The 25,255-nt window shown below is 44.0% G+C and overlaps 2 protein-coding genes across 10 annotated transcripts in view; both read right to left on the bottom strand.

Moving 5' to 3' along the window:
• The window catches only part of si:dkey-71h2.2 (low density lipoprotein receptor adapter protein 1), a 57,946-nt gene extending 53,802 nt beyond the window's left edge, over positions 1–4,144 (bottom strand). For all 5 annotated transcript variants that reach the window (XM_031581532.1, XM_031581531.1, XM_031581533.1 and 2 more), the window contains exon 1: positions 3,833–4,144. In XM_031581532.1, the coding sequence (XP_031437392.1) occupies positions 3,833–3,917 (85 nt within the window). In that variant the 5' untranslated portion in view covers positions 3,918–4,144. The remainder of the gene's footprint in view (positions 1–3,832) is intronic.
• A 1,406-nt stretch (positions 4,145–5,550) lies between these two features.
• Positions 5,551–25,255, bottom strand: part of si:ch211-278j3.3 (E3 ubiquitin-protein ligase RNF19B) — a 29,297-nt gene continuing 9,592 nt past the window's right edge. For 3 of the 5 annotated variants that reach the window (XM_031581372.2, XM_031581376.2, XM_031581374.2), the window contains exons 5-11: positions 22,935–23,137; positions 22,407–22,554; positions 17,927–18,089; positions 14,455–14,569; positions 10,223–10,354; positions 8,421–8,691; positions 5,551–7,741 (exon numbers count right to left, since the gene is read on the bottom strand). In XM_031581372.2, the coding sequence (XP_031437232.1) occupies positions 7,546–7,741; positions 8,421–8,691; positions 10,223–10,354; positions 14,455–14,569; positions 17,927–18,089; positions 22,407–22,554; positions 22,935–23,137 (1,228 nt within the window). In that variant the 3' untranslated portion in view covers positions 5,551–7,545. Of the gene's footprint in view, positions 7,742–7,877; positions 8,017–8,420; positions 8,692–10,222; positions 10,355–14,454; positions 14,570–17,926; positions 18,090–22,406; positions 22,555–22,934; positions 23,138–25,255 lie in introns of all 5 variants that reach the window. The other 2 variants (XR_004165231.2, XM_031581377.2) reach the window with 2 other exon arrangements.

The following is a 25,255-nucleotide window of genomic DNA, read 5'->3' as shown; positions in this document are numbered from 1 at the left end:
AAACGAGGATCAGGTTTATTCACCAACACAAAGTCTTTCAGGAAGCAAACATAAAAGTTCTTCAAAGGCAAAAACATAGGCTTCATAAAGTTGCTCCTCACTTACATCCCACCCACTGTAGTTGCAGCTTAAAGTTCCTCCGTCCAGGTCCTTCCCGGCTTGGGGCTAGCCTTCCCCCTTCCGGATGCGGCTTAGCAAGCGCTTCAGCAAGCGTTTCCACAACGGCTTCACCCGCACGTCAAGTGCTCTCTGTTCTTCCTTCTGGCTCTTCCTGCTCTCGTGGCTTTCTCTTTCACAACAGGCACCACCTGTCTTAAATGCCCCTTCGTCCATCAGGTGCCTTAAGCACCTACACCTGGTTGGGTGCTGCTGCATTCTGGGAGATGTAGTTCCACTGGCAGCCATCTTGTGGTGTGGCAGCCAGACCTCCACACGAACACCACACCCCTCTGATAGCTGGCCCATCGTGATGCCACAAGACGTATGTATATCTTTGGGCGCCCCGACACCCCAAGGGCCCAGGTGCAGCTGCACCTGCTGCCACTCCTATAGTTACGCCCCTGCACAAGACAACACAACACAACAAATGCAATGTAACACAACACATATGCAGATGATGAGTTTATGGGTTTGCCATCACTCATGGCAACCACTTTGACCTTTGGAAGGGGTTGACAAGATTTAAGAAGACAGTGCCAGTCTTCACCAAGCGTGTGCCACAACATCCGTGTTGCGTGCCATTTCTCTGAGCTTGACAGGCAGTCGCCGCCAGAAAGACCACCAGTACCTTACTCACTTTTTCGCTTTTGGGGCTAAAAGCCTGAGTGGGTGGCAAGACCTATTTTTTTTTCTTTTCACATGACACAGTTAATGTTTCGTTCTTTCTTTCCTATTAAAAAATACTGTATTTGAATGCATTTTGTATCAAAGCAATGCAAAAGTATCCACAGTTTATTTCACATAGTCTACTGATATGATGAATGTGTCAAGTATTCTGAAAAAGTGGACATGGTATTGAGATGAGTGTGAAAATTATTGCAAAAAACTGTATTTATGTTAAAAGAGACTAACGGTCTCTTTTTTCCTCTTTTAAAATTGCAAAACAAACTTGGACTGAGCCTCATATTTCTGAAAGTCAAAGATGTCATAAATGATTCAGTGTTTCCATTACACCGACAGTGCAGAGGAGTGATGGCTGACAGGAGAGCTGGATCTAAACACAGAATGCTAACACTTCCACCGCCACACACACACACACACACACACACACACACACACATACACGCACACAGCACCTACACATCCAGGGTCTCTCCTGCTCTGTATGTGAAAGTCATCCTCCCCCACATCAGAGATGATAGACATGTGGGTGTTTGGTTTGATGTGTTCATGTCAAAACTGCCAAATTCTGAATACCAGGCAAGTACACCCCACTGTCCTTCACCAGCAGATACAGCCTAATTATTCCTCCACGAGTTTCTTCTGAGATGACAAGGACCTCTTCTCTTCCTGGCGCGCTTCAAACATTTAACCGTCATCCCAGTGCCAGTGCTGTACCTCTATTGTCTGTGATCAAGGTTTTAGTGTTTCTGCAAGAATTGAAAACTCTCTGCAACTCTGTACCACTTTATCCTTGTATAACAGAGCCCCAAACCTACCAACCGGAACCAAGGCTTAATTCCAATGTATTTATATATAATATATAATCAAATACATAGATAGGCAAGACACAGTGAGTTCTCCTGCTCACCCACTCTTATTTCATAGCTAAATAGTAGCTAGTGCTAATATTTCATTGCTAAACTAAAACGCCTCTTGCTGAATTGCTGTAGGCAATTTGGAAATGAGTTAAAAGTTAAAAGTGATCCATTTGAGATGTCATCATTAGAGTCATATGGCGAGGTCAGTCTCAATGCCAGACTGGATGCCAGCATGTGGGTGAGATGAGACCTGTCATGACAGCGCAAAGGCAATCAAGAGGACATCCTTAGTTCCATAGTTCCATAGTTCTAGAACTGTTCTCACTGCGTCATTCACGCCATCATTTATCACCATCCAGGCAAGACTGGGATCTACTTGTGTACTCCTCACTCAGACCAACCTGTCAGGGCACAGGCCCTTCAAAAATGAATCCAGTGAAACCGTATCCAGACCCCGCCCCCCAAAGCAGACGATTAAATTTAATAATTCATCTGACTAATTTCATAGACGACCTGAGGCAGCTGCCACTTTTTTCTGACAGTCTACCCCTATTTTTTCTTCTTCTTCTTCTTTGTCTTCATTGCTTTGTGTGTGTCATCGGGGTCAGTAGGGGTGAGAAGTGGGGAAAGCTGCTTTCCGCAAACCCTATAATTTCCCTGTGTGGCACTCAGAGGGTGAGGCTGCAAGGGGTGTTATCCCGGGAGGGGAGAAGGAAGGGGAAGAGGAGCGCGTCTCACACATCGGAGTGACAGCGGTCGTGGCCGAGGGCTACGTGCAGCCGCCCGGTCTGCTCTGCCTGTCACTAATGATGCCACTCAGGGCCTTTCATACCGTAACTCCTGTCTGTGCCTGACTCACACTCACACACTTACGCCTGGCGCTCGCAGAGTTAGACACACACACACACACACAGACACACTTACGCCTGGCGCTTGCAGAGTTAGACACACGCACACGCACACACGCACACACACGCACACACACACACACATACGCCTGACGCTCGCAGAGTTACACACACACACATACACACAGTCTGTCTCTCTCCATCACACACACAAACACTCACACACAAAAGGCTAGTGCATTCATAGGAGCATCCGGGTGACAAAGTTAATCTTTAGGTGAAGGAGAAGACCAGGACAATAGAGAGGTTGGATGAAGGTCTGACTTCAGATATTGCAAAATGGGATGTGCAGACAGTACACATAAAAGCCCAATCTGTATGCATGCCTCCATAAAGTAGTCACTTGCATGCTGGTATTCTGTCTATCCTGACTGAGCACAGAGTACAATCTGGATGTGAGTTTTTGTTCTTCTGTCACTGAGTGAAACAACTATGAGAAGAAGTCCCACCAGTCGTAGCAGATGACAGTGTGCTCACATCATGGTAGCGTTCAGTCAACTGTTTAAGAAGTGCAGCATTATGTTTAATGCGCTTTCCTTTAGTACCCAAGAGTGGGAGCTATCTGCCAGTACACGAGAACAATAATCTTTATCAAAACAGACAGTTAAACAACACATTCGACAATAAAATATCTATGATCATTTTTATGTCTCTATTGTATCACAGGACCCCCGTCCCGTCCCATTTTGAGTAAGAAATATGGATACAAATGACAATTGCTCAGACATAACTGTAGAAATAAACTGTGGTTAATCGTGAGGTGTGTAAAAGTGAGATAAATGGGATGTGACAGGATGTGGAAACTGAATGAGAACACACTGAGCAACCAGTCCAACGGGCTTCTGAGAGGCGTGAGGTGTGAACCAGAACTGATCTGCATTAGGACCCGTAAAAAAATCAGCATGTGTGGAGAATGGGCGAAAATGAAAGGTACAGCATTCATAACTAATTCATTGAAACCACCTCCTTTAATACATAGTTAATTACTTAAAAAGGCAGTGTTTATAAAAAGTGTGCACGATAAATGTTACACGCTCAACTCTCCAATACTTTCGGTGTTTAACTCACGCTCGTGAGGCATCACGAGACAGTATTAGCTACTACCGCACGCACCTAGACAACTGTCCCCTCATCCTGTCAATTAAACTGGTCAGAGGACCATCCTGCCATGCTGACATTACGCGGACATGCTGACAATTTACGCAGAAGAACCGTGACACTTACTTTCATGTTTGGAAGTGCCCCATGTGTGTCGCGGAACTCCCGGACTCTTGATGATAGCTCTCCCGGCTGATTTTAATGCATCCATACTGTAAGGTGTCCTACTGTCAGGTGGGAAAGCTCCCCTTGTGTGGAGGAGAAGCGGTGGAGTACTATGCACTGGGAGTCACAGTGATACGCGGAGCTGCAACCTGCCTATAGAACGGAATTCTCTTCTGTCCCCTGGAATGGTTCAAATACAATGATGCGCCGCACACGAGGGTTAACCCTTGCGCGCGTCCACTTGGACATGCCCGTGGGCGACTACGGAAGGGAGGTGTAACCATTCGCCCGCCACACCCACATCCGCTGTGCAGTGATTGCAATTTAAATTGGACAAGGGGATACGTTTCCGATTACAAATGGCTTTGTTGTGAAAATATGAACGATTAACTGTTCATAAATGGGCTAGATCCTGAGCTTTGCTAAACTGCCACCAGACTTGTACATATACAAATATTAAGCTGTCTTGCCAATAAAGCCAGTTTTGTGGTATACGAAAAAAATACGACCAGCCACAGATAGATAGATAATTATAGTTATAGCTATAAAAACAACAACGCAAAAATTAAGCAATACGCGTAATATAGTTAAAACAATTTAAGTATTATCTTAAAGTAAAACCATCAATTATTACTATTTAAGCAATATGACGAGTGAGAGTGTGGTTCGGAAAGGATATCCCCGTGGCTGTGATTTGGCCGCATAGACATACATGTATGTCTATGATTTGGCCGTAGGTGCTGCACGTAATCACAGCCGTGGGTATATTCTAGAGTCCAAGGATATATCCTAGTATCCTAGAATCCCATGGTCATATTTCTTTTATACAAAAGTTATATTACTGACTGATTGTGTTTGAAGACACCAAATAGTTTTTTCTTTAATTTCTTTAGATTTTGTCTATTTTGAAATGCTGTTTGAATTTACCAAGGCTGTCACTGGAACGGTCGGCACTAGGTAGGTCATTCCACCACAGAGGTACTACAGACTAAAAGAGTCTGTGATCTCTTGCTGCAGAGAGAAGGCAACGACAACAGATGGAAATCTTGCAGAATACCACTATACTAGCGCACCACACTATCGATAGATAGACAGACAGACAAATAGATAGATAGATAGATAGATAGATAGATAGACGGATGGAAGTATGTGACAGACAATCTGTTGGTAATAACGGTTGATAATCAATCATGAATGGTCAAATAAAGTTTGAACACTGAAATGAGAGATATAAAAACTTGCTATAGAGACTCCCAAGCACTGCAGACTGATAGACTGACAGATAGATAGAAAGATAGATAGTGATTTCGTCTTGAGAATGCCCACCTGCTGTATTGTCATCTGTCTCTACTAAACCCAAGAGGCATCTTTGAGTGGGTCCCTGAAGCCAGCACAAGCATGAGGGAATCCTGATAAATCTTCACTCTAAAAAGGAATCAAATGAATTCTGCTCTCCTCTAGCGCCCTCTGTAGGTTTTAAGCAATTACTGCAATAAAACCCCATACAATTGTACATCCAAATCCTAAATTAATTTTATAATACATTGTAAAAAAAAAGGAACAAAGCACAGGTTGAAGGAACAGCCATTCTGTGTATAATCAAAGATATTTGGATGTAGAGATGATATATTGCTCTAGAATAAAGAATAAAACGGACCAATAAAACAGACCAGATTGAGTTACATCTTCCATGGTGGAATCTTTATTTATGCACCAACTCAATTCGTCCCTCTCCCCCACCAGTGCAGCTCTTGTAGTTGACCAGTAAAGAGGTCTCCCAGGAATCTTTATATATTTTTTTGTTGTTGTTGTTATCTCTTCTCTTCTATCATGTGTGTACTTCCTAACAGAGGCGGTATAGTTTCTGCTGCTGCTGCTGCTGCTGCTGCTGCTGCTGGCATGCTGAGGTTTCGGTGTCTGGTCCATGGACCTTTGGTGCCCAGTTCTGAGAAGCAGGGAAACAGCTTTGTATCATTCCCCTCCTCGCTGGTGACATCACTATTGCTCTACAGCATGGCCGGCCGATTGTAAGCATGGAGGTTTCCAACTGCGCTGCGAGGAAAGTCCAGTTCATTACAGTTACAGTCCTCATGGGAAAGAAAAGAATGAAAATAAAAAAGTGCAAGTCCCCCATCCATCCATCCACCGGATGACCCTTTGTAAATAAGTAAATACATACATCCTGCTACACACTCTTTTTGAAAAAGGGATCCTGGGCCATTTAAAAGTTCTTAATTTCCTGTGGAGAACTCTTGGAAATTCTACTTAGATGCTAATAGAGATGATCTTTTTTTTGCAGTTAATGTTACAACTATTTTAAGTGAAGAACCCTTGCCAACAAAAGTCCAAAAAGAGATTAATGTGGAAAAGGTTCTAGGTAGAAGTGTTATTTTGTTGTATTTTGAACGATTTTTCTCCTGTGAATAAACTAAAAAAATATATTGCTAAGCCAGCATTTTTAGACCCCCATCTTCTCAAATGTCATCTGAGTTTGTGAGTGGAAAACAAAATGGAGCACGGGAGCACAGTTTAGTGGGGCAGTGTTGAATGATGTCATTACAGTGGAAGTTCAATCATTAACTCATTAGCTGCTCTGGTTCTCACAGGCTTCAGGCTGCCTAAAAATAAACTCTTTATATTCTTGAGAGAAAAAAGGGCTCTTTGGATCATTCCCAATTAAAATAACTTTTCTTATTAAGTTCCTCCTAGACCCACCCTGATGTTTTTTTCCCCCAAGATTTCTACTGAGCTATCAGCTTTATGAAGATATCTGTCTGTAAAGAACCTTATTTGTCAGAACCATTAATAGGTTTCTCATAGAACCTTTTCCGTGGTGTAAATAGGGGTGAGTCAGGGCTTAAAGGGTTCCTTTAGGGGTCCAGCCCGAACACACAATTTCTTTTTACAACAGACAGTGTGACTTTTTATGAGGGCTACTGTATCCGGAGACACTCTGGGGCAACCATGTCTTTGCTGGGCATTACGTAAAAAGGCTTGCATAATTGAAGTGCACGCACCATGAGAGACACCATATGGGAAAACCCATTAGAAACCCTGTTACTTGGTAGCCTGTAGCACCGCAGTGTCCGGGCAAAGGAGGCATCTGCTCTCACCGTCGCACTGGGGTACGGTTACAGTGCGGTGTCACATTTTGGCTGTGCACCCTTGCAGAAGAAATCATGCTCCTAAACTATTGAAAACTCGTTGGGGAGAGTTAGTCTGATGGTGCTGAGTGGATAAATCATATGGCCTTTAAGTCCTAGGATACAGCTAAAAGAAGGGTTTAAACAAATAAATAAAAATAGAACAGCATCCGGAGAGGCATTTCTTTCATTAAATCACATTTTGTTTTAAAAAAAGAAGAGGAAGAAAACCCAAAGCTAAAACACCCATCAAACTAGCTGACAAACATGCTCTCTGTCATTAGCGTACGAGTCTATGTTGTTTTGTTTTCTCTGTGATCCTCCTCCTGGCATTGTGGCAGCTGCCTTGGTTTTATCTTCTCCAAGTCCTCACTCTACCTCAAACCATTTCTCTCTCTCTCTGTCTCTCTCATTCTTCCTGTTATTGTCTCTTATTGTCACTCGCTCGGCCCCTAGGCACAGAAAGAGTCAAGTGGCAGGGAGGAGAAGCAGTGGGCGGGGTGAAACAGGTGAGATTTGCAGGGGCGGGGCTCAAACGCTGTCCGTCTCAGATATGGGCGGGGCGTCTCCACCCAGGGCTGGATGGGAGGCACACAGCGGCTCTTGGGATTGGTGGAGGGACTCCACGGACAGGCTCCGGCTGGAGAGCACACTGCTGAGGCTGGGTTGCCTCGCGCCGCGAGGCTGAGCCTCGATCTCCACCCGTACCTCGATGTTGGTCCCCTCCCTGTAGTCAAGGCAACAAGGGCGAGAGATAAGAAAGAGAGGCCCACCCATAACACTCAGGCTTTTTTCTTCTTCTCTCGTAACAGTCTTGTAAATAAGCTTATGTATACTTATGAAGTGACATAGTGTATACTTACAGTTGAACACAACTGCACCTCATTTGGTTGGCAATTAGGTTCTATTCATTTCCACATTAAGAATCAAAAATGGCAACCAAATTGGTCTTTGTGCACTGTGTCTGTCAAGTCTCCTCATGTACAACTACAAGCTGTCCAACTACAGTTGTGAGAGGGGATACAGAAGGGGGTAGTAGTTATTAATAAGTAAGTAATAACTACTACATAAATACCTTAAAGGTACAGTCCTCAATCCTGGCGACAGATAGTTGATATTTGACCTCCGCAGCCAATCAAATACACCCTTCAGTGCTCCTGAAGCAAGTGTTGATTGGCTAGAATAGTGTATCGCTCGGTTTTATTTGGAGAGCCAGAACTGTGTACGAAACACCTGAGTTTTTTTGAGCGCGCACACAGAACGGACAGCTGGAGGACAGTAAGGAGATATTTGCTGATTTTGATAAAAAAGTGTATTGGGCTGTTCTCAAGGACTGCACCTTCAGTAAGTCATTAATAACTGAAGCTTAAGGAAGGAATGAATGTGAGCTGGCGTCAGTGTTTCACCTCAAGGCAAACGTCTGGCTGCTACTGAAAGCACACTCGGCTTCCACCTCCGACTGTTCGTCCTCCTGCTCCACGTGTTCCACGCCCACGATGCAGTCGTCCGGCGGGGAGTCGTTGGGGGAATCAGGGCACGGCGTGAGAACGGCACTGGTGCCAGGCAACGCGCCCACGTCTTCCAAGACGACGCTGACTTCCTGTACGCTAGCATCGCTGAGCGCCGGTTTGGGCTGACCGGTCCAATGGTCACTGACTACATGAGAAAATAGAAGATCTTCAAGAGAAGTTGAAACCTCATTAGCTTGGGCCGTGCCGTTAGCTAAACACATGTCACACAGTGTTCTCATGGTCCAGTCCAAAATGACGGCTCGCTCTGAAACGGGTCTGGCCCGGATAAAGGCCTGTTCTGTACCAGAGGCAGCTGTTATCTGGGATATTTCTAATGCAAACACATAAACACACCCACACGCACACAACCAGACAGACAGACACACACACACACACACACACACACACACCAACACACACACACACACACACACACACACACACACACACTAACACACACACACACACACACACACACACACACACACACTCACACACACACACACACACCAACACACACACACACACACAAACACACACACACACCCACTACGTAAAGTTGTTCTCTAGGTACCTGCATAACATTTACATATAGATGACATTCATACTATCCAATGTGACTTACAGTTAAGACAATGATTTTATCAGTACGTTTGAATAACTGGCCATAGTGTTGCTCATCCTCTGTAAAATGACTGAGCAACAGCGTTCACCATCACTGTTCATGCATGCCAAATTCTCTATGATGTACACTGCTCCACTGTTGAAATTCATACGCTGTGCATATTTGTTTTTGTGTGTAATTAGATTATGTATCTGTGTACTTACAAAGGCTCTACACTTGTTCATAACTACAATCCCTTCTGTCTCCTCTGTCTACGCATTATGTGTGTGCATATCTAATAGAGGACTTACGTCACACACAGAAAAAAATGTTATTATATCAAATCAAGCGAGTAACTAAGGCCACATGGTAGAAGACCGGTAGAGTTCAGTTTCTCTGTGTTCATAAACAATTCAGAGTCTGAGAAAGATTCCACAGTCTGCTGTCCAGTGGCAAAAACTTTGTTTTATTTATTAAATGTATTTGTACTGAAAACAATGTGTTTATATACGTATTCTTAGCCAAAATGCAATTTCCTTGTTCCACATACCAAATACAATAATAATCTTATAAATGCATGGTGTTACATTATGACTGCTTTCGGAATTTGCTCATAAAACTGGAGTGCCCTGAAGTATTCACAGTGAAAGGGAACTTTTGCATGTCAGTTTATGTTTTTCAATGTAATAATATTGGACTAAAACCAGTAGACAGAGGAACTCAAACAGAGGAAGCGCTTGTGTGCAAGTTTATTTGAGGCATATTAGGCTCATTTTAGACTATTTCTGTGTATTTGGCCCTGATGATAAATCCTAGATATGAGTCCTGCCGTACAAGCAAGCTTACAGTTGACTATCTGCAGCTAGTAAAGCGGTTAGCCATTCTCGCATAGCATACAGACGTCAACTCTTTAGGAGGAGAACAACGCATTCTCTACAACTGTGAAGATTGCAATTAAATGAATGTATTCTCATGGCGTTAATTTGAATATTCTCCCCATGCTAAAGTGATCGTGATTCTATAATTCCACTATTTTTGTTGAATTTTACCCTAATGCTGAAAGCCTAGTTTTTCGCTGGACATGTAGACTTACAGTTGGCTAAGTCCTCCAGCTGGATTTTATGCGCCTCGGGCTGTTCGTTTTGCGGTCGGCACCACCCGTTTCGACAGAGCGACATCGGCACCACACCATAGACATACGTCAGCATCAGCGGTACCCCCACACCTGGACACAAAAGGGCAAAGGTCACAGAGTGAGCCAACATAAGCCAAAAAACATAATAAACATAATAAACATAATCGCACAAAGCAAAAAGGAAAATGGCAACCACTCAACCAACAACACGCACAAAGGGGGTTTAAATGCACAACAACCACCAGTGACACCAGCAGCCTTGTTTCTTAGAAGCACAAGGACGGAGCGGCACAGGTGCAGCACGCCTGTCAGTGACACCGTGAAACGTTGTTTATTATCCCTCTTCATAGAGAGAGACATCAGAGATAGCAAGTGCACCGGGCCGGCAGAGTTGCTGTTCAACACCTGTGAGTGACACCTAGAGCATTGTTCACCAGCTCTCCATAGACACGGCAAAATCACAAGCACGTGGTAAAAGCACAAACGCCCGGACATAGAACTCTAAAGGGACATTACTGCCGAAAGGGAAACAGTGTGTTATATATGAGCTCCACATACACAGAGTAAAGTGTGGATGGCGTAGCCTGGCACAGAGGCCGTGTAAGGGTGAGGCTCTGCAGCTGAGGCACTCTCTAGGAAACAGGCCTCTGAGAGAGAGGAGAGAGGAGAGCGGTTTGCCTGACAGGACACAAGGTGGCATCACAGCTGCTGGAGCATGATTCACACTGTACAAACTCAGCAGCCGGGGATAGAGAGAGAGAGCGAGAGAGAGAGAGAAGCAGAATGGGTGGACAGAGAGGGGAAAACAGGCAGGGAGATAGAGATGAAGAGAGATTGAAAGGGATGTGTAGTTTAGTTGATTATTAGCTGAGCTATACAGCCCTTATGTTCTGCCTGGGTCAAGACCATATCAAGTTATAGAAAAAAATATGTTTAATAAATGAAAGAATATAAAACACATTATGGGTAAATACGAAGAAAACTACTATGCAGACTCACAAAACGATGGTTGACAAAGAGTGAAAGACCAAGAGATGGAGAGGGATGGAGAGATATATAGTGAGATGGAGAAGGATAGAGAGTTATATAGTCAGAAGGAGAGGGATGGGGATATATATAGTGAGATTGTGAGATGGGGAAATATATAGTGGGATGGACAGATAGAGAGATATATAGTGAGATGGAGAAAGATGGAGACATGAGGGCTGCCATTCACACAGCACACACGTAACAAAAGCCAAGGCCTGTGATTCACATAGAACAGGGCAGTGACGGGTTGGATGACACAACGGACAGAACGGTTCGGGGCAGGACGGAACCGAATGCAGCAGAACAGAGCGGCATTGTTGGGACGGAGCGCACAGGAACGTGGGGTCGCTGGCCGGGCCACTAGCACAGAGGAACCTGGAGGGGGCTGAGGGGGCGGGGGAGGGGGGGCAAAAGGGGCAGTGAGTGAGGAACAGACAGGGCTATTCAGCCTACTGCATACTGGGCTCTCAGGAAGGCTGAGCAGGGGGTGGGAGTACAGGGTTGCGTGTGTGTGCGTGAGAGAGAGACAGGGAGAGTGTGTGTGTGTGTGAGAGAGACAGGGAGAGTGTGTGAGCTCACTGTGCCCCCACTATGCATCTCACTCAGTCTGTGTCTGTGTGTGTGTGTGAATGTTTGTGTCTGTGTGTGTGTGTGTGCGTGTGTGTTTGTGTGTGTGTGTGTCTGTGTGTGTATGTTTGTGTCTGTGTGCTTGTGTGGGTGTATGTGTGTGCCGGTGTGTTTACGGTTTGTATTTGTGTTTGTGTGTTTGTCTGTGTGTGTGTGTGTAGTTGTGTGTGTGTGTCTCTGTGTGTGTATGTCTCTGTGTGTGTGTGTCTGTGTGTGTGTGTGTGTGTGTGTGTCTGTGTGCCCTCTCTGCCCCCACTATGCTTCTCACGGTATGCCATGGACATCGCTGTGACACTTCAGTGGCAGCCGGCACTGTGATGTCTCTTTTTTTACTCTCCCTTCATAACTCTGTCTCATTCTTTCTTTCGCTCTACTCTCCCTCTCTCTCTCTCTCTCTCTCTCTACTCTGTCTCTCTGTCTCTGTCTCTGTCTGTCTGTCTCTCTCTCTCTCTCTCTCACACACACACACACACACACACACACACACACACACACTCGCACACACACACACACACACACACACACACACACACACACACACACACACACACACACACACACACACAGTATCTCTTTCACCACTTCGCAACAACCCCCTGCTGATAATAAAGAAAGTTGAATCATCAAAGGGAATGGTAAAGAAGAGAGGTGCTCTTGCTGCCAAGCATATGTTTGTGTGCGTGAGTGTGTGTGTGTGTGTGTGTGTGTTTGTGTGTGTGTGTGTGTGTTTGTGTATGTGTGTGTAGTGATGGTGGGCGTGTACTGAGATGAGTCCAATAACAGCTGATGGCCTGTTGTGAGTGGTAATGCAAGAGAGATTTGTTTGTGTTTGTTTGAATCTAGGTATGTCAGTGTGTGTGTGTGTAAGTGTGTGTGTCTGTGTGGGTGGGTGGTTGGATGTGTATGTATGAGCTTGTGTCCATACCTGCACACAAGAGAGAGAGAGAGAAATAACGAAAAAAGAGAGTTTGAGAGAGAAATGTGGTGTTGTGTAACTGTGTATCACTAGCCTGGAGGAGTAATTAATATTAAGTTGGAGCATATGGGCAAGGCGGAATATGTGTTTGCTTGTGTGTGATCAGGCGTGCGTGGGTGTGTGCATGTGTCTGTGTGTGTCTGAGTGTGTGTGTGTGTGTGTGTGTGTGTGTGTGTGTGTGTGTGTGTGTGTGTGTGTGTGGACAGGGGTTGTGTGTGTGTGTGCCTGTCCATGTGTACGTGTGTGTGTGTGTGTGTGTGTGTGTGTGTGTGTGTGTGTGTGTGAGAGAGAGTGCATGTGTGTGTGAGTGTGTGTGGACAGGGGTTGTGTGTGTGTGCCTGTCTCTGTACGCTTGACCGTGGCTAAACAGCAGCCTCTTTTCCAGATGGAGTTTTTAAGGGGCGGGCTGTGGGTAGGGTAGAGTAGGGTAGGGTTGGGGAGGGTGACCACTGAAGTGAGAACGATCTGGAACTCGGGCTTTTCTTTGCACAGGCAGCACGGCCACTCTTAGTCAGCAGTTTCCACCTGCCGTCATCATCGCAGAGGTCTACTTTTCTAGAATGATCCAATTATTTCATTTACATTTTTTACTAATTTATCCATACATTTTTCACCAATTTATCTATTTATTGACCACTCCACTTTTGTAGAATGAATATAAATATTTAATTTCCAAATATTTCATTATTTATTTATTTAATTCCTTACTTATACTTAGCACCCACTTTACATTTAAGTCTCCTTAAGTACTTGGTACTTAATAATTCACGGGTAAGTACAAGGGCTTTTAATCAGTTCAGAGGTCCTTACAAGATGTAGTTGACTTCAGAGTTAGAGTTAGATTTAGGGTTAGCGCCATTAGCATGTAATAATATGCTTTCACAAGAGAAGTACAGAGAAGTATTTATCACTTGCGTAAGTGCACTGTAATGAGGGCAATTGATATGAAGTAGAACTCCTTTTGCTTTATGTGGGCCATTCCTCGCATGCTTGAACTGATTTTGTCCCTGCTTAGAGCCATTTGCTTCCCTCAGGCAAGGCAATGTGACGGAAAGCAGAGCAGAGGACAAAAGCTAACGCTAGCATTGCCCAGTGGCAGCTGTCATTTATGTTTGGCTTGTACACTGCTTGGTTATATAACCGCATACACAAGGCAAACAAGAGAGGGATTGTGGGGGGGGGGGGGGGGAGTAGGAATGTGTGCTGATGGCTTCCTTACCCAAAGTGATGGGGGGGTTAGGAATGATAGCTCTTTTACCCACAGCGACGAGGGGGTGGTGGGGGTTAGAATGATGGCTCTCTCTCTTACCCACAGTAATGGGGGGGGGGGGGGGTAGAATGATGGCTCTCTCTCTTACCCACAGTAATGGGGGGGGGGGTAGAATGATGGCTCTCTCTCTTACCCACAGTAATGGGGGGGGGGGGGGGTAGAATGATGGCTCTCTCTCTTACCCACAGTAATGGGGGGGTGGGGGTGGGGGTGTTAGAATGATGGCTCTCTTACCCACAGTAATGGGGGGGTGGGGGGTGGGGGGGGTTAGAATGATGGCTCTCTTACCCACAGTAATGGCCGCTATGACTGGAGACACAAACACAGACATCATAACTCCACTGGCCACAGTCAAGTAGTGTTTGCTTCCTGAGATATTGTTTTTCTTACAGCGACCATGGACCTGGGACAAAGGAACACAGGATACGGAAACGTAATTATAATCATGAATATTACATACAGTACTGTCCACACTTCAAGCTGTTTTTGCATTGCGTTTTCATTCATCTTCAGTGTGAGTTGGGGATACTTGGGGATGAACATCATGTAGCCTACAGATCACCTTTTAGGGTCCCTGACAGTGGTGCCTGGTGCCTTGGTGCCTTGGCCATGCTCCCACACGAATGGCTCTCAAGACACATCATGGACACAGCTGCCCGGGGAGAGATCAAACATAAACAGACGGGCCCAATCTGTTTTTCTATTCAGTGCGCTCCAGTGGCAAATTCGTCCAACGCCTCGCTGTGCGACGTAGCCACTGAGTGACAGCCAGCAGTCTCCTGCAGACTAAGGAGCCAGGGTTCTCTGTGATCACACCAGCGGTACAGCAGCAGAAAGCTGAATGGAGCAAGCTTTGGATCGTTTGCAGCGTAAAGGGCATTAGCGTATATCTATATGTCCTTCATTGATTCCTCAATATGTAATGGTTTGCCGTGTTACTGTATTGGACTGACAGCAGTATGTATGCTGAAACATACTAATCCTTTTCAAATTTAGTCTTGTTTGTATGTCCTGCCCCTTATTCTTACATGTATGTCCATACAGACCAACTATCTGCACAGATGCTTCTGTGTAGAGCAGTGGTTCCCAAACTTTTTACATTCCCGTACCCCTTCAGACATTCAATCTCCAGCTACGTGAAAATGAGTTTTCCTTTACACAATTTGGTGAATTCAGTTTTATTCCGTTTCTGCTCATTTTGTTCACCCTGAGGTAGATTGATGGCTTAAAATGAGTGAATAATATGTGCCACAAGTGACCCAAACCTTCTAAGATTGTTGTTTGCCAGCCATTAACAGAACAGAAGACTAAAAAAACATTATTCGCAGGCGATTGGGAAGATGAGCGAATAAATGTGACAGGCTGTAGCGGAGGTGTAGGGGGGCGTGACCGGAGCGGAGTTCAGTGCAGACGTGACATTTTCTCAGTGGTTTTGTTTTTTAATTAATGTTTGTTCATCGTTGCGATCATTGTTGTGTTTATTTGAAGGAAATACAGTCTTACAGGGCAGAATACAGGGGAGAGGCGATTTTGATGCAAAAAATGATGTTTCCGCCTGAAAGTTGCAATTCAATTTCAAAGGGTACATTTTGCGGATTCCGTTAGTTTTCCGTTATCGCGGAAAATCATTGGCTCCTGGGGGTACGCGTACCCCAGTTTGGGAACCGAGGGTGTAGAGTATCTGTATGTTAATGGCCTATTGTTCCTATGGATTATAAGTATTCTAGATGTTTCGGAATGGCCTTGGTGTTTCAAAGTGCTGGTACACTGTGTGTGTGTCTGTGTGAGAGTCTGGCAGGTATGGCAGCTGGAGGATCTTGGCTCCAGTGCTTTTTCTTCCACTAAACCACTACGCCTTACATCTCCTCCCCTTTGCCTGCTAATTTTTTTTGTACAGGTCAGTATGTTTTAACAAACGTACATACAGGTCATTGTTAATATTTTGAGTGAAATTGGTCAAATTGGTGCTGGACTGTGAACTTCTTTTAGGGAACAAGCTGTTTCTTAAATCAGTCTAATGTTATATATTTCACGCTGTACACAAGAGAAATAACAATACGTTTAGATTGCCTGGCAGAAATGTATTCGGCTAACAGTCTTTTTCTAATGCCATGATGTACATAAATGCACTGGCTTCAGCCGCTAAGGCGCTGGCTGTCTGTCTGTCCTCTGTAAACAAAAGTTCACATATTCAGGGTTTTCCTTTGGTTAACACCATTGTCGGGTACCCTAAAAGGTGATCTGTTGGCTGTACATAGATGTACATGTATACATAGAAGTATCCCCAACTCACACTAAAGATTAATGAAAACATAACACAAAAAGAGCTTGAGGTGAACAAGTAATGTTTATTCTTTGCATTGCATCCATGTGTTAATAACATTCGTTTATAACTAATGTACATTACAAATGAATCCAATAAAGACTCACATTCACACACTGTGGTTCCAGTGTAAGAGTAGCCTACAATTAGGCCAATAGTAAAGCCATGTCTTTGACAGGCTGGATGATAAAATGTATTGAAATACATGATTGTACTATAATTTGGACACACTTTCAGCAATGATAACCTTGGCAGTGGGCAGTTAAGGCAAAGAGGAACGAAATAGGACGTTGCTCGGCCATGTTGAGGACAGCATTTAGCATAGGTAGTGTTTTAAGCAGATAGCTTGACGCCAGTCTAACGGACAGATGTGCATACATTAGAGAGCGTAGTGACTTGGCCAGTCCACAGAAAACGTGTGCCTTTTCATTTTACGTTGAATGTACTAAACCTGTGGTTGATCACGTAATCTACGCGTGTCACCGCCCTCTAATCGTAATTTGCAGCGCCCTCAACTGAACGTTATCATTCAGTCACATGCGCAATTTGAATGGATGATGGAACCGCCGACTGACATTAAAAAGAATCAAAAGTTTAGCGATCAGGAAATAGATGGTAATAAATTGTCATCAGACATAGTAGAGTAATTCTACACCAGCAGAGTAATTCTACACCACTCAATACTCAGAAAAACTCAATAGTGTAGCTGTCATCTACACATAGGGAGGTGTATGAAGTGAAAATTAGATGGCGTGACGTTAAAAGGCAAATGTTTTAACATGGTATAAATGAGTAAAACTGGTGCTCGGAATATTGCTTCCATTGTTTTTGGAAAAACACGCAATCTGGATAACACCTGCTTTAAAAACGTGGAAAATGTTCACTGCAAAACCGACGTGCGCCGCCCCTCCGCAGTTGTTTAAAAATGTTACATACAACGGAATACGTAATCAGTCACTCCTTATGCTTCCCCTCACGAATGCACATGGATAAGTCAAAAGAGCGCAGCTTGTCATTTAGCCATATGCAGTTTGTTCGCGCATACCACATTATTTGTTAGGCAAGTTGTGACGAAGTTACGACTAAATTGGGCTGACAATGTATGTGTATGTGTTTGCAATGCTATACCACAAAAAAAAATCTGTAAACTTATTGTTAGAACATGAATATTGGATTATTTGTTTTAAACTGTGGACCCAAATGAAGAAATCAAATGTCTCTGTGTGTATTTCCTCAGTCTGCATGTGTTTATGAGTTCTTTTTAAGTCACCAAGTACCTTTCTTGTGTTTATGAGTTATTTTTAAGTCACCAAGTACCTTTCTTACTTTGAATTATTGAAATGAAGAAATAAAGTGTGTGTGTGTGTGTATGTGTGTATGACTTCTCTCTCTGCATGTATGTACTGTATGTGTCTCTCTGTAAGTCGGTGCACCCACCTTGCGCCCCATGTAGATGGGGATGCCCACGATTATGACGGGGATGGCAATCCCGGCGATGAGCGAGATGACCACCGGTGCACCCAGCAGCATGCCCACCTGCCACAGAACTTTCCGGGTCTGCGACCACGGCTTCTTCCCCCAGAACGTGCAGCCCGAGGGACTGGTGAGGAAGAGAAATAGAGGAGAAGGGGAAAAGAAAAAGGAAAAAAGGTAAATATTGATGAAAATCCAATGCCAATCCAAATCCAACTGCGACCATAGTCTCTGTGCTACAGTATGACCCCTTGCTATAAAGCTCATTTCTGAGTATTTTAAGCATACTTATACAAAGAACTTGTATGTTAAGATGTTGTCTTTACTATATTATAACCAAATTATAAAAACATATATATATATAATCATAGCAAAACATCACATGTGTAAATGTGAGTGTACTAACAAGGGTCAATCTTAAGAGTAATGCTGCAGTTTTGGTGCACTTTATAAATTAGACTTTATAAATTATGGTTTCAAGTATGCTTCCTTTTCATGAGAGTACCCTCAGTGACATTACACACAGTGCCTCTGTGTGTGTAACCTCTGTCTCAGGTCATTGACCCTGCAGTGCGGTCTCACACACACAATGCGGGCATCACCCTCCCCGTGAGAATAGATTTCACACTCCACTCAAACACATGGACGATAAAGAGTTTGGCTCCCAAACTGATTGCTGCCGCATCGATTGCTGCCTCTCTGTATGATCTCATCCTCGGTTAGCCCCTGGTCCACCCTCTTTCTGAATTATGACCCTCTGCAGTTGCCGTCATTTTCACTCTGAACTCACTGGCACAGTCAAACATTGTGTTGTTCTGAGCACTGCGACAGGGAAGACGTTAGGATAAGAGAGGCTGCACCTAGGGGAGGTGGAGGGGAAAATCTCTGTCCTTTGCTGAGAGGAGAGACAGACTGTCCAGTTAAGGCTTGGACATTGCTCCGTCAAGGACAGGACGGGGGGGCAGTCTGGGACAGTCTGAGTCCCAGCCGAGAAGCAAACAACAGTAATGTGTGACTTCCACAGATGGCACTCAGTCATCGGTATGTATTTATGCCAACAATCACAGACACGCAGACACAATGCATACTGAAGTTCAGATGCTTTATCTACACACATGTTCAAGGTCAGGCAGTCTCTACAAACAGCTGCTATGCATCAATTCTTATCGCAAACTAGTGTGGCGTATCTGAAAATGTCTCTATCCCATTCATTCACACACAAACACACACACACACACACACACACACACACACACACACACACACACACACACAGACACACACACACACACACAAACACAAAGCAGTACTTTCCATTGGGAAAGAAGCCAAGAAGAGGGGCGTGTTCCTTAGACTCAGCTAATCTGCTCATGACAAATGAAAGGGGTCGGATTGCATGCGCATGGAAATATGAACAGAGGTTTGGCTGATAAATCGATCGAAGTCGGCTCTGGCCGCCATCCACGAATGGAAAAATCAAAGGTGGCCTCAAACTTAAACAAAGTAATAGTTCATCAGCTCAGAACAAAAAACTTCTGCTCCGGTCTGACAACAGAATAATATCTACTACAACAGAGTGTTGCCTTATCACTCGTCCTATGAAAATACATCTTTGCTGATGACACGTAGAGTTTAGTGACCAAATTATGACTGAATCACTACCAGAGCTATATTCAAACCTTCTTATCTTATCTTATACATTTACATTTACATTTACATTTAGTCATTTAGCAGACGCTTTTGTCCAAAGCGACGTACAAGGGAGAGAACAGTCAAGCTAAGAGCAATAAAAAGCATGGTGTAACAATAAATACTACTTAACATGAGAATTAGAAAACAACGACCTAGAAAAAAGGAAAAAGAAGTGCAGGAATGTAACTGCTGAAGTGCAAGTTAAGCGCTAGTCAGGTGCCAGTTAGGAAGGGAGGTGCTCTCTGAAGAGTTGGGTCTTCAAAAGCTTCTTGAAGGTAGAGAGGGACGCCCCTGCTCTGGTAGTACTAGGCAGTTCGTTCCACCAACGTGGAACTACAAATGAGAATAGTCTGGATTGCCGTGCTTGCACAGACGGCAGTGCCAAACGACGCTCACTAGACGAGCGCAGCGTCCTGGGTGTAACATTTGCCCTTACAAGAGCATTTAGGTAGGTGGGAGCAGAACCAGCAAGCACTCTGTAGGCAAGCATAAGTGACTTGAACTTAATGCGAGCAGCTACTGGCAGCCAGTGGAGCTCAATGAGTAGCGGGGTGACGTGTGCCCTTTTCGGTTGCCTTTATACCTTATTATGCCATGATAATTTGTTGTGTTTACTATCAAATTGAACTATATTTCTAAGACAAGATAAGAAAAGATAAGCTTTAAAAAAAAAAAAAAAAAAAAAACATTGGTATCTGTCTACAGCAGTGGTTCTCAAAGTGGGGGGCGCGCCCCCCTGGGGGGGCGCGAACACTCTCCAGGGGGGGCGCGATGTCACAGACGGAGAAAGAAAAAAAAACCGCCGACCTGTCACTGGTTAGTGAAAGCTCCCTCAGTAGCGAAATGCAAGGGGCTGGACTGACCCAAACAAATCAAATACTGTTTTGCTCCTGATCCACCAATCAAAACGGAGTATTATCATTTCAACGCGAGTAGCACCTCCGCTTCCGAGTATAAAAACAAAACGCAGGCATGGAGGTAAGCGCTCACCCTGAGACGACACTTTGCAGAGTTTGTGCAATTTCTCTTGTTTCCTCTATCATTCAGATATTCATTGCTTTATAAACAGTATTTTTAAAGACTCACTCCTTCCTTAGTAATACCTTACTGCACTTGCAGTAGGTCTATTCGTAGCCTATTCTAAGGAGTAATTTGCTCCACAATCTTTTAGAAAAGCTCGTAGCCCCGAGAGCTAGCCTAGCTAGCTACCTTTTCCAACTACAGCTAGCCCTTTTCTCCTTAACACCTAGCCTACCTTTACATTTTTTGATCATCCACCGCAACAAATAAAACACCAGCACTTGAATACTATTTTGTGCTGTCCCTGTTTACATTGTGTACAGTTCGTTTGGTTAGGAATCATTGCCTAGCACAGCCTTATCCATTGTTCGTGTGCAAGTCGTTCACAACCACACATACAAGAACACGACGTTGAAATTAGAACTTTATTAACTTCATACGCTGTATCAGCAAACAAACACAACATGGACAAGTTTCTGATTCGTAAAAGTCAGAAAGAGAAGCCTGTGGACTTCTTTAAACATAAACGTGATGGCCTCCAGCAACAACGAACCACCATGTCCAAGCATAGCACTATCTCCAAGCAGTGTCTGGAGCATCTTATGTAGTTGCTCATGGAATTGCTAAGCTTGGCAAACCCCATACAATTGCCGAAACACTGATTTTGCCGGCCACGCAACACGTTTAGAATAATGATAGGTATTGTGCTGAGTTTAGCTCCTATGTCAAATTACACTGTATCACGCCGAATATCAGAAATCAGTTTGGGTCCTATTTCAAAGAGGACTACCGTTCATTCGCCTGAGTTCGGGATCCATTTCTCTGCTCAGCAGATGAGCTGTCACTAGACATGAAAGAGCAGCTGAAGAGTGACAGTAGACTTAAGCATCTCCCCTCTTTCGTCATTCTTTTTTTTGTAAAGATCACAAGAGGCCCATAATAATAACAGTATCCTAATGATAGCAATAATACCACTTATTATTATTATGATAATAATAATAATAATACAATAATAATAATTGGTCGATAATCATTAATTATAATAATACCTACTATTACTGATAATAATAATAACAATAATAAAAATAAATAGTTATAATAATTGTCTGTATGGGCCTAACAATAACAATAGCCTAACCTTGACATGTCAGGCCTATCAATAACAATACACTATCTATCTATCTATCTATATATGGTGGTGTAGTTGAGGGCGGTGGCGGCGGGCCGCGGGTGGATGGGGGGGCCCCAACTACCCCTAACCAGCTTTGGGGGGGCCCAGCTTGCAAAAGTTTGAGAACCCCTGGTCTACAGGGTCAAACACTACTAAGCGCCTACAGCACATACACTCTATAAATGATGAAGGAAGCTTACTTGGCTAGAAAAGCCACCGTGACTCACTGTCAGCCATGCTGTGAGAGGAGGAGAGAGAGTGACGTGACGTGCCGTGACCCAGAGCTAAGGTACTGGTATAAACATTAGAGATATTCAGTGTGACAAAATAATTCTGCTGGGAAACGTGAAGTCTTACAACTGTGTAACTATAAAGACGGTTGTAAACATGGCTAAAAGAAGAAAAAAAGCAGGTGTGTATAAAATGGTGTGTGTGTCTGACCATAATTATATCCAAGGTTTGCATCACAATTACTGTTCGTAAAGTGCGTGTGTGTTGGTTAGAGTTTCGGCATGGTTGTCGGTAAAGTGTGTGTGTGTGTTGGTTAAAGTCTCGGCGTACCTGAGGTAGTGCACATCTGTGATCTCCTGCATGCAGAGCCAGCAGAACTGACAGGCACACACGGTGCAGTTCATTCGGTTGCAGCTGCCGTCGTTGGTCTTCATGATGTATGCGCCGCACCGCGGACAGGCCTTGATCTCCTCCGCATCTGAAATGAGACTCAACGAGTTCAGAGTCCATGGAGTCCATCCCATCCCATCCCATCCCATGTGTCCTGTCAAACTAAGTTTAGATTTAAAGATTCAGCTCGCAATCACCAGGGTCCATTCAAAATGATCACCTACTGTATGTTGGTTATTTGGCTTGACCAACCTGTATATGAAACACAAACTGCTATATTTCAAGGTAATGGGTCCTATTACTATTACACACTTTCTCTCTCTCTCTCTCTCTCTCTCTCTCTCTCTCTCTCTTTCTTTCGCTCACACACACACACACACACACACACACACACACACACACAAAGACCCACTCACACACACACACTCACACACACACACACACACATATTCTCAGGGGGTGTCATACCGCCGCCGGACTCCTCGTTGAAGACATATAGCGTGGAGGCCTCGGCGCCTGTGGTGTATCGGGCTCGTTGGCGTCTGGCCTGGTCACAGGTCTGGTCAGGGTGCCACAGCTGGCGGCAGTGGTAGCAGAACTCCGTGTCGCACCCCTCACGTCCGCAGCTCAGCTTAGGACACTCGGCACAACCGTAGGCAATCACTGCATAGCTGTACACACACAAACAAGCATACATATGAACACACACACAAACAAACATAAATACACATATGCACACACATTTTCTCTCTATCTCTCTCTCTCTCTCTTTCTCTCTCTCTCTCTCTTTCTCTCTCTCTCTCACACACACACACACAAAATTAAACACATATACAAACACATAACCACACAACAGAGACATAACCATATGAACACACATACACAAACAGACATAAATACACAAACTTACACACGTTTTCTGTCTTTCTCACACACACACACAAAATTAAACACATATACAAACACATAACCACACAACAGAGACATATTTATAACCATATAAACAAACATACACAAACAGACATAAATACACAAACGTACACAAATTTTCTCTCTCTTTCACACACACACACACACACACACACACACACACACACAGTAAACACATATACAAACACATAACCACACAACAGAGAGACACATTCATAACCATAACCATGTCAACCAAACAGTACACATTTCACACTTCAGGTTAATTTCACACTTAGAATACCGAATCCATTTTGGCGATAGAGCCAAATGAATGACATGTCTTGACTAAACATTCCATCATAGTAACAGTGATCCTGCTCCTAATCATGGTACCGTTTCACAGAAACAAAATGCAGCATCGATCCCTTTTAAGAAGTCCTCTCTACAAGACTCCCCAGCAGGAGGCTTTCCCCATGATACCGTCCCTGGGTGCAGCTACGTGAGATACCCAACCCCTGCCATGCTGTCAGAGAACAGCAAACCTCCAGCCCTCCCGCCACCCGTTCCCACCAGAGGCCCCTATCCGGTTACAGGGCCGGCAACCCAAAGCTGTGCTCTAGGGGAACATGAATAATGCAGAACATTGGAGCGCAGCGGCTCTTGTGTGAGAGAAAGTACGCTAATCACACACTCAGGAAAGTTCCGGAAAACACTTTACATCACATGAAAAGCCCTCTCTTACTGTGAACTGTTAAGTACAGGGCGACACACTACTCATCAGTGCGTAACAGTGTGTTGGTGCTCATATAACCTTTAGCTGAATAATAATAGTACCTCTAACCCAAGCCTGTGTTTATATATTTACATCATTAAACGTAGTACCAGTGTGTTGTCATTCTTCATAACTCGTTATAATGAGTTATAATGTGGTTCTCCAGTTCGATCTTAAGATTATACAACATTATGATGATCTTGGGATCTTGTTTTAAAATAACGTTATTTTTTTGTGTTTAATTGGATTGCAGCTGACTGTGTGGTTTGGTGTTTTTGCTGTGCAGCGAAGGGAAGCTGCTCCCGTTTTTATTGTCCCCAGAGTGCATCGTGCTGAATAACACCACAGGGACCACACATGACAGTCATCTCTACAGGACTCCTTCACATTTGCTTGGCTGGAGATGCTGTTTTAGGATGCTGTTTATGATTGTGGCCCTGTAATGATACTTAACTGAGGAAAGATTATGCATAAAGGATTTCTAATGGCCTTTTTTCCCCATTTAAGACCAGAGGCTTTTTCTCAGGCTTAAACACCGGTGGATAGCCTCAGTCTTCTCTTTCCATTAGGAGTTGTAATGAGTACATGGGGACATTTGCAAACAGAGAAACATCAAGGGTAGAAACTTCTAAACAGTGCTTAGCAACGGTGAAACATGAACATGTCATGAAATTGTTAGAAGCAGTGTCCTTGATTCTTCGATTTATGGGGGGCACTGTGGCGCGCATTTAAGGGCTACAATGCCCGCGGGGACACAGGTTCGATTCCGGCCTGCTGTCGTTTCCTGATCCTCTCCCTACCTCTTCTCTCCTCCTCCAAAATACTTCACTGTCCTATCCAAATAAAGGCTAAAAAGCCAATAAATAAATACAATAAAATAAAAAGATTCTCTTTATCTGTAGACAATTTTTCACAAATACAAATACAAGTCATTTCTGTTCCAAGGCAACCTAAACTTATACTACCTAGCTCTTTTAAAATGTCTCAGATTTTATTCTTGCGATTTTATTTCATCTGGTTGAGCCCCAATTTGGCCCTGCCCCACTCCAGGACCGAACTGAAGCCGCGTGGACCAATGCCTCAGACAAAAAAACTAAAAAGGCTT

The sequence above is a fragment of the Clupea harengus genome, chromosome 15, assembly GCF_900700415.2.
Source record: "Clupea harengus chromosome 15, Ch_v2.0.2, whole genome shotgun sequence".
In the NCBI taxonomy this organism is placed as follows: Eukaryota; Metazoa; Chordata; class Actinopteri; order Clupeiformes; family Clupeidae; genus Clupea; species Clupea harengus.
The sequence above is the reverse complement of the archived record's forward strand: the minus strand, read 5'-3'. Positions and strand labels throughout refer to the sequence as shown.